Source organism: Juglans microcarpa x Juglans regia, chromosome 2D (genome assembly GCF_004785595.1).
Source record: "Juglans microcarpa x Juglans regia isolate MS1-56 chromosome 2D, Jm3101_v1.0, whole genome shotgun sequence".
NCBI lineage: Eukaryota > Viridiplantae > Streptophyta > Magnoliopsida > Fagales > Juglandaceae > Juglans > Juglans microcarpa x Juglans regia.
Window position 1 is genome coordinate 12,598,017 of NC_054596.1, and position 16,664 is coordinate 12,614,680.

General features: G+C 35.4%; 1 protein-coding gene across 3 annotated transcripts; it reads left to right on the top strand.

The window, feature by feature from the left end:
* The first annotated feature begins 3,658 nt into the window (after positions 1 to 3,658).
* On the top strand, positions 3,659 to 15,254 carry LOC121250479 (protein TONSOKU). Of its 3 annotated transcripts, none has more exons than XM_041149608.1 (20): positions 3,659 to 4,172; positions 4,639 to 5,439; positions 6,435 to 6,611; positions 6,899 to 6,990; positions 7,385 to 7,483; positions 7,800 to 8,281; positions 8,370 to 8,413; positions 8,504 to 8,767; positions 8,865 to 9,012; positions 9,541 to 9,657; positions 10,515 to 10,621; positions 10,716 to 10,839; positions 10,981 to 11,090; positions 11,775 to 11,886; positions 12,135 to 12,239; positions 12,331 to 12,397; positions 12,491 to 12,611; positions 12,711 to 12,878; positions 14,258 to 14,375; positions 14,463 to 15,254. In XM_041149608.1, exons 1-20 carry the CDS (start codon positions 3,900 to 3,902, stop codon positions 14,996 to 14,998), a joined length of 4,065 nt encoding a protein of 1,354 aa, XP_041005542.1. In that variant the 5' UTR covers positions 3,659 to 3,899; the 3' UTR covers positions 14,999 to 15,254. The 3 variants fall into 3 exon arrangements, with proteins under 3 accessions (XP_041005542.1, XP_041005543.1, XP_041005544.1); XM_041149609.1 differs by having other exon boundaries at positions 8,868 to 9,012; XM_041149610.1 differs by lacking the exons at positions 14,258 to 14,375; positions 14,463 to 15,254 and having other exon boundaries at positions 12,491 to 12,600; positions 12,711 to 12,831.
* Positions 15,255 to 16,664: the final 1,410 nt, after the last annotated feature.

A 16,664-nucleotide genomic window follows, 5' to 3' on the forward strand; every position in this document is an offset into this window, starting at 1 on the left:
TTGGGTCCGACCTCTAACAGTATCACAACCAAAAACGTTGACCAATCAATTATCAATCCAAATAAGCATGCCACTAGTTTATTTAGTAAACCCCAAACCAACAAATAATTTAGTCCCGAGCATCCACTCAACTCACAATAGTTCAACTGCAACCAACCCAACATGATCAACTCAATAACAGTCATAGAATAAACCTGGTCAGCCACATATCTCAACCTAAACCACCATGATCATCAACCCAATAGCCCCTTTCTAATCTAGTAAACCACAATCAGCTCAACAATCCATCACTCAACTTCAATAGTATCTTATAGACTCTCAACATCCAAATGTCAAATCAACAGTTAATACTCAAAATCGGAACAACCAACAGAATAAACACGTACCCCGAACAGCCACATAATATCATTCATTAGAAACTCTAGCAACCAAAATTCATTAATATAGCCCACATAACAATGTCTACGATGAGCATAAAATTTTGAATATCCTACCTAAGTTTGTGTGCGTGGCTCGTGAAAATTAAAAAGCGGAAACAACACTATTTGGGGCGTTAGCGATGACCTATGATGTATAAATAGTGACATTAAAATTACACTTAAGCACCAATAATGTACAACTGTGGCTAATCTTGAGGCAAGGCCTTACTTACATCGGTGAGGGAATTTTTGCATTTCGAAACAGTGGTGATTACACTGCAGTGGAAGAGGAAAATAATCTATGCAAAGTTTCTAGGAGTGTTAACTAGTGAGAGTGTATAGAGTGAGAATAAATACTATAAAAAACTACTTAAAGATCGAAGAGGCTCACCATTGTAGGATAAAAATAGTAGAAACAAAGACCCTCAAAATTTAGTGGTGTCGCATGGTTTGCAGTGGGAAAGTGAATAAATAAATTTCAAAGAGATAAAATTGAAATAAACCTATAGCTATCGGTGAAGAGATGAACATAAAGAGAGAGGTCTGAAACTTAAATAGAGGGAGTGAACGAAGAGTGGGCTTATCGGTGTCGATGAGAGGCAACCTACGGCAACACCTTTATGGTAGTGACACGCGACTAGGAGAAGGGGTGTGATGCTCTACAAGTGCGAGATATGTGAGGATGGAGTACGAAACTGCAAAGAGAAAGAGAATAGGTAATAGAGAGAGAGATTTGAGTGGTGGTGGGAGAAAAGAACAGAAAAGGAAAATCAAAACCGCATAGACGTGGGGAAGATGGAAAGCGGAGTGGAGGGATGAAGAAAACTGAAAAAGGGAAAAGGGAACTTACCTAAACGAGTTGTTTGGGGTCTCTATGGTTAGGGTCTTCATGGGCCTAGGCCTGTATTGCAGGCTTGGGCCTTAGGCTCGAGTATTACAGAATTAGTCCAATTTGATCTGGTTTGGTTGGAATTGAAACCGATTGAAAATCGGCTCAATCATGACTTTCACGATTCAAAAATCAAATTGGACCGAACCGAACCGAAAATTATATATAATTTATTTTTTATATTATATAAAATATATATTATATGATATATATATATATATATATTATACATAATATAAAATTAATATGACATAAAATCTTAGTTTTATTAGTTATGCTTCTAAGGCTTCGTTTGGAAACATAATTCATCTCAACTCATCATTACAACTTTTTTAAATCCCAAAACAATAATAATAATAATAAATAATATTCTAATAATATTTTATCAACTCAACTCAACTCATTTCAACATCCTAACGCACTGTTAATGTAACATATATTAGTTTTATTAATATGACATAAATATTAATATTAAGTTATGAATATGTTATTATTTATCTTTATATATTAAGTTATATACTTACATATATATATATATAATATGTTATAAGCATAAGAGTGCACTTTTGATATATATATATATATATATTAAGGATAAAGACATTTTTATAAGTAAATTTTTTTACATTTTCGTGGTTATATACATGTTATTTTTTAAAACAATGTTTTAGACTCTATCTTATTTAGGGTAAAAATAATTTCTCATTTGGGTCGGAAAAACTAACTAGCCTAACTGAAAAGTCAAAAACTAAATTACACTTGTAAAACTAAATCGACCCGAAATTGAAAAAATGAAAGGTTCTGATTTCCTAGTGAATCGGTCTGTATCGATTAGCAAAATTCTAAAATAGATATATATTGATTTGATTTTAAAATATGTCTAAAATTGAATTGAACTGAACTGATTATACCCCTAATCCTAATCAAATAGTAGAGTCTATCTCTCAACAATTATTTTCTCTACATGCTTTATTTTTTCTTTGAAGGCACGCGACATATTTACATTAATAAACTAGAAGTATATACGAGTAGAGATGCGGTATATATGGATTTCAACAAACACCTAATTACAACTAATACAACACAAAAATAATAATAATAAGTTATGTGGTCAAAGGATTGGTTCCACCATTCTCTATTTACTTGAATAAACCGAAAGGGGAACCACCCAAAATATTGGTTTTGATACCGTCCTTGTCCTGCTTGTGAACTGTGAATCCACATTTGCAAGCCATGAGGGTTTGGCGGCGTTCCAAAAACCTTCTCGTTTGATTACAAAGTTTAGATAAAATAAAAAATAAAATGAGATATTTTGTTAAAAGTTAAATCAAAATATTATTATTATATAAATTTTTAATATTATTTTTATTTTAAAATTTAAAAAAATTGAATTATTTATTATATTTTATGTGGAAGTTTATGAAAATTGTAATGATGAGATGATATGAGATTGTTTGATTTTGTAAAACCAAACTAACCCCCTGGTGTTGGGAAGTGAGATGAGATGATAATTTTATAAATAATAGAAATAGTTTATGAATAGTAATGAGATGGTTTGAATTGAATATTTTTTGAGTTTTGAGAAATAAGAGAGAAAAAGTTGAATAAAAATAATTACAAAATTAAAATACTGTTAGAATATAATTTTATAATAAAATTTTTATTTAGCAATTTAAAAAAATTGAATTATTTTTTATTTTTTGTTTGAAAGTTTAGTAAAGTTGTAATGATTAGTTTGAACATTTTGTATTTGAGTTATGTTTGAAAAGAAAATGAGATGAGAATTTTGGGGTGAAAATGGGAAGTAAGATTAGATGATAATTTTATGAATATTAGAGATAATTTATGAATAGTAAAGAGATGATTTGAGCTGAATATTTTTTGTGTTTTGGAAAATAAGAGAGAAAAAATTGAATAAAAAAATATTACAAAGTTAAAATACTGCTAGAATATAGTTTTATAATAAAATTTTTATTTTGAGAATTAAAAAAGTTGAATTATGTTTTATTTTTTGTTTGAAAGTTTAGTAAAGTTGTAATGATTAGTTTGAAAATTTTGTATTTAAATTATGTTTGAAATGAAAATGAGATGAGAATTTTGGGGTGAGATCTATTTTCAAACAAGCTAACAACTTTTCTTTTTAAAAAAATAAAAAATAATTTAAGAATAATAAAATGTCACATTTTATATAAAAGATGAAAGTAAAATGAAAGTAATGTTTAGCATTATTCTTTAAAAACTTAAAAAAAAAAACATTATTCATTAATAAAATATGTTTTTATAATTATACTTTTGGAACAGGCATTAACCCAATTAATATATAACTTAAAACAGAAGCTACCCTATCGAAAAAGAAAAAAAAAAAGAACCCAACACGTTTTCTCAAAAAAACTTTTTTGTTTGAAACGTGTTGGCGGGAGTTCCATTTCGCTCTAAAAAGGTTTCAAAACCCTCGATTCCTCCACTCCCAAATCTCACAAAGCCTTTTCACTAAAGAAGTCCTCGGCCCCAGTTCGATAATCTCTATCACCCACATCCCTCTTCTTCTCTCATTCGATCCCCATCGGACCTTTGATTAAATCCTCTTTCAAATGGTTCGGGACGTCGAGAAATTCAAATCGGCGAAGAGGTCGTACCTGATCGCCAAGGAGCAGGGGAACCGGTACGAGGAGGCTAGGTGGGCCAACGTGATTGGAGACATCCTCAAGAACAGAGGGGAGTATGTAGAGGCGCTCAAGTGGCTGCGGCTCGATTACGATGTGACGTCCCGCCACTTGCACGATAAGCAGCTTCTGCCTACGTGTCAGTCTCTTGGGGAGGTCTATCTTCGTCTCCAGGACTTCACGAACGCTCTATCTTCTCAGGTATTTTGTTTTTGGGACTTCAAATTTTGTGTGGGGTGGGAAACTGGGACAGGGGGAGAGATTTTTTCCCCGTTTTGAGTGTTTGGGTTGGGAGAGTCCGAGAGTGGAAAGTATGGGAAGTGGGTTGTGTTGAGACTAATCGGTGTACTTGGTTCATTTGGGTGGAGTCTTTTTTTTTTTTTTTTTTTTTGGAGTTTCTGTGGAAAATATGAGGAAAAGGAAATCGCTTCTGTCTGGTTCCACATAAAATAAGGTAAAGGAAAAGAAAGATAATTAAGTTGGGCGGTTTCAGAGGAAACTGCCCCTAGGGTTTCCTTTCTTGCTCATACTTCTTGAACTAAGATTGTAAATCTGCATCACTGTTTCATTTGGGTAAAAAATGGAATAATTGGAGAAAATGGCAACTGTAAAAATTTATCAATGATAACTTGAGAATTGAACTTCTCTACATTGTTTTTGCTTTCAGAAAAAACATTTAGAGCTTGCCAAGGAAGCTAATGACCTTATTGAACAGCAAAGGGCCAACACCCAACTTGGTCGTACTTACCATGAAATGTTTTTGAGATCTGAAAATGACCACTTCTCAGTTCAGAATGCCAAAGAGTACTTCAGATGTTCAATGAAGCTTGCGGAGACTGTTAGGGAGAACCCACCTGTTAACGATAGCAAATTCTTCCTTAAAGAATATATTGATGCACATAATAATATTGGGATGCTTGAAATGGATCTTGATAACTTGGACGAGGCCCAGAAAATCCTAACCAAAGGATTACAGATTTGTGCAGATGAAGAGGTTGAGGAAGATTATGATGGGCGAAGTAGGCTCCATCACAACCTAGGAAATGTTTATATGGAGCTCAGAATGTGGGATGAAGCTCGGAAGCACATTGAGGAGGACATTAAAATTTGTAGGAGAATTGGGCATTGCCAAGGGGAGGCAAAGGGGTACATTAATTTTGGTGAATTGCATTATAGGGTTCAGAAGTATGAGGAGGCACTTTGTTGCTACCGGAAGGCGCTTGATCTGGCAAAATCCATGGAAGATGAGGATGCTTTGGCCATGCAAATTGAGCAAAACATTGAGACTGTAAAAGAAGCTATTAAAGTAATGGGTGACCTGAAGAAAGAAGAGCAGAATCTCAAGAAGCTAACCAGAGAAATGACCAGTGCAAAAGGAACAGCACGTGAGAGGAAGTGCCTCTTGCAGCAAAATGCATCTCTTGATTGCCTCATCGAGAAATCGAGAATGATCTTGGCATGGCTGAAGGTACGAATTCTGTTCTATACACATGTTCTTTGCCTTTGAGCTCTTTCTCAACTGTTAGAGGGATCTTCAGCACACAGGATAGCTTGTAAATTTTGTGGATGAGTTCAAATTTTGTTTCTGATTTGAGTTAGTGTATCAATTGGTTTTCTAATTTCATGTTTACATTAAACATAGACAGGATATTTCATGTATTCAATTCCTTTGTCAAATTTCCAGAACTTGATTCTGATGGACTAGATGGATTTGTGCATGTGTGACAAGATTGTGTCTACTGAATGATTAGTCTCGTCTAGAAGATGAATGTTTAAAAAATCAGCATGGCTGGGGTTCCTTCTTGTCTTCTGCTTTGCAAAATCTTGCATTCCTGTTTTTGTTAGAATTCCAAGGACTCTTTTGGACATAAAATTATCTTGAAGATTTTCTAAACCAAGATGGAAAGTTTAAGAGATAGTTTTTTGTATAGGCTTTTCAAAAGTGGCGGGACCCATAGAAAGTATCTTTTGATTGAGAATTTTTGAGGTGTATTTTTATTGAATTTGAAAAAGTGGTAGGGTCCGTTCAATGATGTTTGGAGAAAAGTTTTTGTGAAAGGCTTTTTTTTTTTTTTTTTTTTGGTAAAAGTTGATTGGATCAAATGATGGATCTTGTTGTTTGTGCGTGTTCATGATCAAGTGCATGATGCTAGTAGGTAGGTATACCTCTTGCTCTTTTAGATGTGATTTATTTATCAAAGAGAGAACAAAAATATTCAAATTTGAATGCAGTTAGCAGGAAGTTACTATGTAAAGAATTCTACAGAAGTGTTTTAATGTTGCAAATAAACTGGCTTCACATGGCAAGAGAGTCCTGCTTTCATATTTAAGCTACACATATAGGTTGTCTGATACATCCAATAATCCACTGGAAGTTCTGAATGCTACAAAGAACTGCCCTTAATACTGTTATTGTGAATTTTAATGCTACCCCATTTCTTATTTGAAATATTCCATGTTTAGCTTCTTGAATTTGCTAAAAGGAAGAAGAGAGTAGCCAGTGCACTTTGTGACAAAGAAAAGCTGGGTGATTCATTTCTGGCTATTGGAGAATCATACCAGAAGATCAGAAAATTTAATAGAAGCATTAAATGGTACATGAAGAGTTGGGAAACATACAAGTCAATAGGTAACTTGGAGGTAAGTTGAAGTTTTTTTCCTATGATCTTTAGATGAATAGATGATATATGCGGCATCTTGTTGTCTGAGAGAAGGATATATCATTGTGCTTGGATCCTTCTTCGATATATTTGTATATGACCTAGGTAGTCAAGGCATATGCTTATTTTAGCTGCCTAGATTTCATCAATGGTCATGATCCTGTTGGATAATTATAGGTTGATGTTGAAGTATATTGACTGTTCTGTCCATGGATGTGCTGTAGATTGTTATTCAGTGGATTTTCACTCTGATTTGATTTATTTCAGGGGCAAGCATTAGCAAAAATCAACATTGGTAACGTTTTGGACAGTGATGGCAATTGGACAGGAGCACTAGATGCATTTGAGGAGAGCTACAGGTAATTATCTGTTTGGTTTTTCTGGTAGAAATTAATAAATGGAATAAGAAAATTATGAGGCACTCAAATTGATGGATATCAATTTAGCTTGAAAGCTGGAAAGTGGAACTCCTTGCATGCCTGGCCAAGCAGTCCTAGATGCCTTCAACACATCTGGAACTATAATATTCACTATTTTGATTTCATACACATGGCCAGATGATTGCACTGTTTTAGCATAACTTTCATAGCACTTTTGGTATCACCTGGATCCTTTAAGAGAAGATAGTTTTAAGCATCAAATCATAGGATGCCCTTTTATTTCTTTTACATATTGCCTTGATGCATTCTTTTAATACGTCAACATATAGGGTTTGTAATGATTTGTTCTCATCCACTCTATCCTGTATTGCAGGATTTCCATTGAAGCAAACCTTCCTTCTATACAGCTTTCTGCACTAGAGAATATGCACTATAGCCACATGATAAGATTTGACAATGTTGAAGAGGCCAGGTAAATATGGTTCATGCAATCCTCCTTAACCATATAGGCTGTTGCAGTCCATTGAGTCTGCTGATGGAACTTGAAAGTTACGGAAATTAAATACCAAACTGATGATTCATGTCATACAAGAATTTGCTTGAAGGGTTAAAGTTTTGATATCTCCATAAAAAAATAAAGAAAAGTTGTGTGACCCCTCTCTGTCCCCTGCTGGAAGGGGTTTTCAGTTAGTTTATTTACTTATCAATAGAACCAAGTATTTGTTTCTTATTTTTTAATGGGTTTTGTTATAAGTTATAGAATTGCTTAAAGAAAGACTCTTCTGTAGGAGATTGCAGCTTTTAATTGACAAATTGAAGCAGTCAGGAGATGAGGAGCTTGAAACACATAATGCGGCAGAGGATTGCTGCTCCGAGACTGACACGGAAGGGAATGATCATTTGTCAGAAAGTAGGTATAATGCACGCTGCTTACCTGAGATGAGTAAATGGAATTCTAGCAGATCAAAGTCTGTAGCAAGTGTAGAAGAGTTGAACGACGATGTTCCTTTGATTTCTCTCATTGGATCGGGTAAAAATTCACCCAAAATGAAATCAGCTCAGTCAGGAAAGCAAAATATTTGTACTCAGCCTACCAAAGTTTTGCCAAAAAGTTTGTCTAAATCCACCAGTGATCAGCGGACAGTTGTTGGTCGTAAACGTGTTCGTGTCATCCTTTCTGACGATGAGAGTGAAGAACCAGATGAGGTGAAGTGCTCGAAAGGAAGCCCTGGTAAATGCCCAGTAGAGGCAGTTGCTACATCTGATGAATGTGGGTTTTTAAGTCATTAACTAGTTTTTGCTTCAGACATTTCACTATACTAGCGGAGTACTGACTTGTATCTTTTACTTGAATGCAGTCAAGTGTAAAAATAATTTACCCAGACATGATTGTAAATTTCAGGTAAACAAAACTATTGTATTCCTTGATGAATATTTTTCCCGTGTTCAAGTTGTCTGTTGGTGTCTGATGTTTAATCATTTGGTTTGGCAGGAGGTCCCAGCGGATGCCTCCCAATGTGCCACCCGGTCATGCAATCCCGTTGATATGGAAGAAAGTACTAGTTCATACAGATCAAGGAGTCCCAATGTAGCCACTCAAAATGGCAAACTATTCAGATCTTCAAGCATTGGTGAAGTTGTTATTGCGTCTGATTTTGCTGCTAGTGGTTCTAAATGTGACATTGATGTCAATGGAAACCTATTGCATAAACATAACGCTGCTGATCTGAAGTTGCTTGCTGGTGACAGATATGATGTGTGTTGCTCATATCATTTGGATACTATCCAAGTAGATCTATGTGATTGCCAATATACATATTTTGCTAATTTGTGATCTTTCATTCTGTTCACAGCGGTGTATTATTTGCAAGATTGACAAGCAACTGATACTTGTTGAAGCAAGCTCATGTATGGATAGTGATAAGCTGAGCATTGAGTCTGTAAAGGTTGAACTGGCATGCTTATACTATTTACAACTTCCCATTGAAAAGAGATCAGAGGGTAGGAACTTAACTGTTATACATGCTGCTGATTGCCAATAATCAAATTCTTACCTTGTCGTTAAGAAGGATGCATTTAAGTGGATCTTTTAACATCTAGAATTATCAGCAATATGAAAAATAGGTTGCAGATACTCACATTTTTTTTTCCTTAAATTTTGAGATAGGTTGACAGCATATTACATTGTGCTGTAATAATTTTTTTTGGGAGGTGGGGGAGGGGCTTGTTATGATATTGATGCTTTAGTGTTGGGATAACTAAAGGATGAACTCCATTGGCTTTAGTGGTGGACCATAAATAATTGCCAAGTGACAAGCACAAAACTGTATTGGACACATTAAGCTTGGCTGCCTTTTGGTGGCACACAAGTTTTCTATTTGTCCACCGTCATGCTTTTCTCTCGTGATTTAAATCAATGGAAAGAGTAAAACTTGGTGGGTGCTGCAAGCAAGTCACTGCTTTACGTGCTTCATCATCATTTTCATATCATCTATGAGTCATCTAATATGGTGGATTGTTTCTTATTAGGTCTGTTACCTATAATTCGGCAAATTAAATGCAGTGGAAGAGTTGTAGAATCCTTGGAGACAATTGAAACTCTTAAAGATTGTTTGGGAAAAGTCTCCCTTGAAGCTTCTATAGATGGTATGCATAAAAACTGCATAATTACATTTAGCGAAGTTGTGAATCTCCCATTATTGTTGTTGTTGTTGTTGTAAGTTATGGTTGATGATTTACGGTGCCTGAAATGTTTTTTTTCGCATAAAGAACTATTTCTGACAGTTAGTGCAAGGGTAAAGCCCTAGGCTGAGCATAAGTGTGTTTGTTCTTGAAAATAACCACTTCATGCAAAATACCAAAGGTTAAGACCAGATCTATATCTCAGCTCACACCACTTTGCTGTCGTGGGAACAACATCGGGTACTGATCCAATTTTTATTTTTATGTAAAACTTTTTCATGTCATATAGTAATCTATGATGGGTTGAAAACATGGAAGTTATTGGGAAGGGCCATTCTGTAAGTGGTTAAACAGGTGACTAGAACACCCCTTGTGGTTAAATAGTTGTATAGAACACTACTCCAAGAGATGAGTGTTTTTGTGCTTTCGTCCCCTCTTCTTTTTGCCACTGCCCGTGAGTGTTCTTGTGCTGGAATAATACCACTTATTACTAGTTACTCGCAAACTCAGGCCCTTGACCATGAATGATTTGTTTTCCCGAGAATGTTTCAAGGAGATGCCGTGATCGTATATAATTCATGGAAAACAGTATTCTGGAGCTGAACTAGAGTTCCAAGGTAGACTGCTAGCTTCTATGGCATATTTGCATGCATTACATGTTGGCTGGATACATCTTTTAGGTAGTCTTTAAAGTAGGAATGCAAGGGCTCATTATGTAAATCGGAATTGCTCCACATTAGTATTTCCATTTTGACCTTTTGCTCACTGAAGTGCTTTTTTGCCAGTTAAGTATGCATTTAATTTGTTTGTTACTTTTCCAGGATGGGTCCAAAAGCCTTTGATAAAACTGTACATTGACAGCTGCAATGAGTTATCTGAGGCACCTAACATGAAGTTGTTAAAGAAACTATACAATAGAAGAATGGAGGTAAGTGCTAGTTAACTAGGCATAACCTTATATTTTTGCTTGTGGATTGGAATAGTTTTGTTTATTTGGTATATATATTATTCTTCTTTACCAGGTTTCAGACGATGAAGTGACTGTATCTGAATGTGAATTGCAAGATTTATCAATAACTCCATTGGTGATTGCGCTGCGTGCCCACAAAACATTTTCCATGCTGGACCTTTCTCACAATTTGCTAGGTAATGATATCTGACATCTAGCTCATCTATTCTCATTTTTTTCCTGAACAGAAAAGGTCTCTTCAATTCTCCTTGATGAAGAGATTAGTAGGGTCGTTTTTTAATTAGTATTAGCTGTACATTGGCTTGCCATCCCCCCAGGAAATGGAACAATAGAGAAGCTTCAAGAAGTGTTTGCATCAGGCCAAAATTATGGTGGGTTAACCTTGGATCTGCATTGCAATCGATTCGGTCCAACTGCATTGTTTCAGGTATGTAACTTTGTTCAGAAATAAATCTCACTTTTGCATCGTCAAAATTATAAATAGTGATTTCATTTAAAGATTCAGCTTCCTCACACATATCCTATGTCTAGTAGTGATTTCTCATGAAAGACTGAATCCCTGAAACCTTGACCCTCCCATCGACAACCCTTCTTTCTTCCCTTTTCTTTGTTGCTGGGTGTGCTATAGCAGGTATATGTATCAGGTTGAACCTTATCTTTCATGGAAACACAAGGGTATTCCTGGATTAGATTGATGGTCTTGCGAGCATTGAACATATGCAAGTGTATTAATACAAAGCACAATCTTGTGCCTAGCGATCTTTGTAGTCAAATGATATCTCCCCCGTTTTGCTAGAGGAAGTATTGGGTTCAACCCAAGGAAAGGGAGGAGTTTTGGGTAGGGAATTCACTCCTACTACCATCTCTGTCATCCTTCTTTGAAAGAAAACGTGTGTGTGTGTGTACAAATATCTTGAAAAATATGTCTTTCAACTCTGTCATCTGTGATACATGTATTCTGTAGTTTAAAGTTCCCTGGAGACTTTGAGATTCTACCTATTGAACCATATTCTACTTTATCAGTAGCATGACTAAAGTGGGCAATGCCTTTTTATTTTTAGTTCTCTTCATCTTAACCTCATCACTTATTTATCTGTTTTCTAATTTTCAGATTTGTGGATGCCCTGTGCTATGTGCTCGACTGGAAGTGCTTAACATCTCTGGAAACCGTCTAACTGATGCATGTGGATCTTACCTTTCAACTATTTTGGAGAGATGCAAGAGTAATGTTCTTTTTCTGCTGTCCTGTTTATTTCAATATTGGTTTTGGAATCTTGTTATAATCATCATCACTAGCTCTGTGCTGCTGTTTTGGATTAGTTTGGATCATACTATGTTCTTGGAGTCAAGGCTTTGTAGAGTTCAAATATATCTGATGTCAACTGTTAACTCTGTCAAACATACGAGCATGTGGACTTTTATTGTAGAGAAGACCTGTTGTTTCAGCTCACTTATGCTCTCTGTTTTGTAGGCCTATGTAGCTTGAACATTGAACGCTGTTCTATCACATCTAGAACAATTCAAAAGGTTTCTGATGCACTGAATGCTGGATCTGTACTTGAACAACTTTGTATAGGTATTGTTTTGGTATTGTTGACTTATTAAGTAGAATCTTCAATGCGTTATTTCTTGGTAGCTTACCAGGCCTTGCAACTCTTCTTTGATAGGATATAATGACCCAGTATCAGGAAATGCCATCATGAATCTACTGGTCAGGCTTGGCAGTTTGAAAAGGTTTTAATCAATTTTTTTTCTTACTCTCTGTTTAGATAGTCAATATATATGTGCTGATTGATGTTAACATAAAATTACATTCACTTTCTACAGATTTTCAGAACTGAGCTTGAATGGTTTAAAACTAAGCAAGCCTATTGTTGATAGCCTTTGCCAGCTTGCTAAAACCTCGTGTTTGTCAGGATTAATGCTTGGGGGTGCCGGTATTGGAACAGTCAGTTTCTCTGTTATTCTTTCTTGTTATTATTGAAGTTTGAGTGCACTTGTGGGTATTTATATCCTGCTTCTTGTGACTAGATTTGTCTATTTGCAGAATGGGGCATCACAATTAACTGAGTCCTTGTTCAATGGAAATCAAGACTTACTCAAACTTGACCTATCCTATTGTGGACTCACATATAAATATGTTCTTGGACTTAAGAATGATATGGCTACTGGCATTCTTGAGCTGAACCTAGCAGGGAATCCTATTATGCAAGAGGTTTGCTCTTTGTTAATTGCAAGAGCTTTTTTCACAATTATTCTTTTGAATGCACGTTCCAAATTGTTGTTTGCTTTGCAATTTATCGATATATATTAGAGGAGTGCAGCAGAGAATATTCTTGATATTTCCTTTTGCAATCCATCACCATTTTTAATGCTTTTTAAAAGAATTTCATCTTATATTAGTATAATTAAACTGATTTTTTTGTAGATTAGGACGGTTCAGGTTTATTTGTTGGATTTCCTTAATTCTATTTTTCCACATATCTGTTTGAGTGTGCTCAACATAAAACCATTAAATATGCTAACCTGATATTCCCTATTCTTTGAGTCAGCGTGCTGAACGCATCTCAGAACAAATTGGACAATGATTATGATCAGAAATTATGAGGAAAAGAAAAGGGGCAGAGTATAAAATTTGATTTCTTCTACAGATCGTCTTTACATTTTTCAGGCAGCCGCATGAAGTCCTTGTCATTCCACTCTATTTAAGACCATATTCTCCCTTGTCAAATATTTTTCCAATATTGTACCCCAACATGTCCTTTTTGGTACTTTCATGGGCTGCCACTTTCAACCGGCATTTTATCGCTTCTTGCTGTTGCAGTCTTTGGCTTTGATCTCAAAGCCATGCTTCTCTCCATTTTTCTCTCAACTAATCATGTCTTAGATGATGTTATCGTCACTACACTTCCAGCATTCTATCTACTGTTGAATTAAAAGGTTAAGAAGGTCTTTTACTGATCATTAATTTTTTTTTCACTTTTAACATTCAACAAATCAATGGATAACTCATCATGTCTCAAATCTCAGATATAGAGTGCGTTTGGATGTTGAAGTGAGTTGAGTTGAGTTGATAAAATTTTATTAGAATATTATTTATTATTATTATTATTATTGTTTTGGGATTTGCAAAAGTTGAATTGTTTATTATATTTTGTGTTGGGATTTGAAAAAATTGTAATGATGAGTTGAGATGAATTATGTTTCCAAACGAAGCCAAGTCACTGTGGTCCCGCCATCAGGTTGGGGACTTGTATTATTATAATGGGCATCTGTTAACTGTTGTGCATGTTGCCTAGATAATTTCTTCATCTGCCTACTGTGTGTAGTATTTGAGGAACTACTCAGCTATTGATATATGCATGATCTTTTGGTATGTAAACGTTGTAGAATTTTACTGAAATCAATTGTGTAAGTGGATGACCTAATCAACATAAAATATTTTTGAAGTCTCTTTGGTAATGAAAAAAAACTTTTCTACGAGGTCTTCCATTTTCTAGCAGTGATGTTTTTCTTTCCTGTTAACTTCTAAGCGGTACTTTGCATTTCAGTTTTCTATATTCTTCGGGAGCCTGATGACTTGCATGAATGCAGGGTGCAAATGCATTATCATCACTGCTTATGAACCCTCAATGTTGCCTAAGAGTTTTGAGACTCAACAAGTGTCAGCTTGGACTTGCTGGAGTTCTTTGTATAATTCAGGCCCTGGCAGGTGAAAGACAATAGCCCACTTTTGTTTTCGGTATCGGTCCCTAGAGATTAACTAACTTCTTAAAGATGACTCTTATGTTTCTAACAGAAAATGACTCTCTTCAAGAGCTTAGCCTTGCTGATAATGCCCATCTGGATAAACATTACAATCTACAATACAACTTAGCAGGCAAGGGGAGCACAGAATTTTTAAAAGAACACGATATATCTGAAACATGTCTGAGGGAGTATGCAAACAAAGAAGTTGACAGTGGTCAGCAGGATGTATGCGCTGTGACCACTGACTGCAATCAGCTTGAAGTTGTTGATAGTGAAGAAGATCCAATTAGAGTAGAAGTTACTGTAACTGGAATTGACGACAGTTGTGTTTGTTCAGGTCAAAAAAGAATTCCATCCCCAGAGTGCCAGTTTATTCAAGAGCTCTCAACTGCCATTATCATGGCAAAGAAATTGTGCTCTCTGGATCTTAGCAATAATGGTATCTCAGCACAAGCTGCAGAAGCTTTGTACAATACATGGTCAAGTATAAGAGCAGGTTCAGCTGAGAGGCATATTGAAGACCAGACCATACATTTATATATGAGGGGAAATAAATGTTGTACAAAACCCTGCTGTAATAATTAATTTTTCTTCGCTTGGAGTTCCTTATCTGAGAGGAAGGGAACGCAGCCATCACTGGATGTAGACTCCCTACCGTGGGGGTGCATTGTTTATAAATCTCACATGGATTCGGTCGTTCGTGGATAGCACCTATTTTATATAAACTGTAAATTTACCTAAATGTTTGGCAATTATAGTCTCTGTTTGATACTCTTTGACATTGGAAATCTTGGAATTGAGAAAAATACGTTTTTGAGTGCAAAAGGCACTAGCAGATCTAGGATAACCCCATTAATATTCTCCATTTTCCCATATGTTCTGTTTTCTGCAGCTTCGAGTTTTCTGTGCGTTATAATTTAGACAGTACTTTTTTTTCTCTTTTTGTTTACAATATATATATATACAGTCATGCTGTACAAAAAGTCTTATATTTTGGACACTACTTAAAAAATATGTGATTTTATTTTTTTATTCTCGTATTTCATATTTAATGAAATATAAAGATAAAATTACATATTTTTAAGTGGTGTTCAAGAGTGTGGAGCTTATGTCTAGGTTTTTTTCATATTTATATGAAAAATGTTAGTTAAATATGTAAATATTGTGCACTCTTATTAAAAAAAATAGATAAACATAAAATTTTTATAAAATATTATTTTTTTTAACAGTTCTTTTTCAAATGAAATACGCTCAGTGATATCTTCAGATTATCTCAAATACTGAGGGAATGAGTTTGGAGATTGGACCATATTCCATGTTGGGCCGTTAAGCTGGTATTGGACATGAAGGGGATGGTCTCAATGACTAGGATGATCCGCTGCTTAAAATGCTGAATGAGGCAGAGGGTAAAAAATATCTATTTAAGATAAGTTATTATTGAGGTCCAAAAATAAACCGTTGTTGTTTGCCTTTGCCCTATATACCCTTCGAATTGCAGTACACCATTGATTTAATATATTCATTTCAAAAACCTTAATTAATTTAGGGAACATCGACTCCTAAACCTGTAGTCATTGACTTAACATCCACAACAGCATCCCAATTAGCCTTCATATAATGTTCAGCTGGTTTCCTCCACTTCCTAAGCCCCCTCATTGCAGCAACTGCACTAACATTTTGAGATTCAACTGATTCCTGGCGGCAGATTGGTATGCTTCCAAACTTTTCCTTGCCTACTGAAAAATAATTCCTGGTCGATCAAACTTATTATAAAAAATGACAGCTTTCCTTCGATTCCATATATTTCTCATTACCAAGACCACATATTCTATATCTTCCACTTTCAGATCAGTATTCAATTTTTTCCATAGCTCCCAAACATCAAGAAAAGTACTTGACCATTTTTTGAGAGGACCAAGTGCCTCTCCCCATACATCACCGGCTACATGGCAAGACCAAAGAGCATGTATTGATGTCTCTTCAGACCTTTCACAAATGGGACACCATGGGCTTTCCAACAATTTTCTTTTAAACAGATTTTGTCTTGTGGGAAGTAAATCATGGCAGGCTCTCCACATGAAGTGTCTAACAGATCCTGACACTTAGAGATTCCATAACAACTTCCAAGCTGGTTCCTCAGTTGATCCTCCCGAAGTTTGTCCATGGATTTTCTCTGTTCTCTCCATTTCTAGATGATAGGCACTTTTAACACTGAATACTCCATCTTTTGAGGGTCTCCAAATTAAATTAA

Coding starts and splice junctions, on each gene's coding strand:
- LOC121250479 (XM_041149608.1), top strand. CDS start 3,900: ATGGTTCGGGACGTCGAGAAATTCAAATCGGCGAAGAGGTCGTACCTG. Junction 10,622..10,715: donor TATACAATAGAAGAATGGAG/GTAAGTGCTAGT, acceptor CTTCTTTACCAG/GTTTCAGACGATGAAGTGAC. Junction 10,840..10,980: donor CCTTTCTCACAATTTGCTAG/GTAATGATATCT, acceptor CCATCCCCCCAG/GAAATGGAACAATAGAGAAG.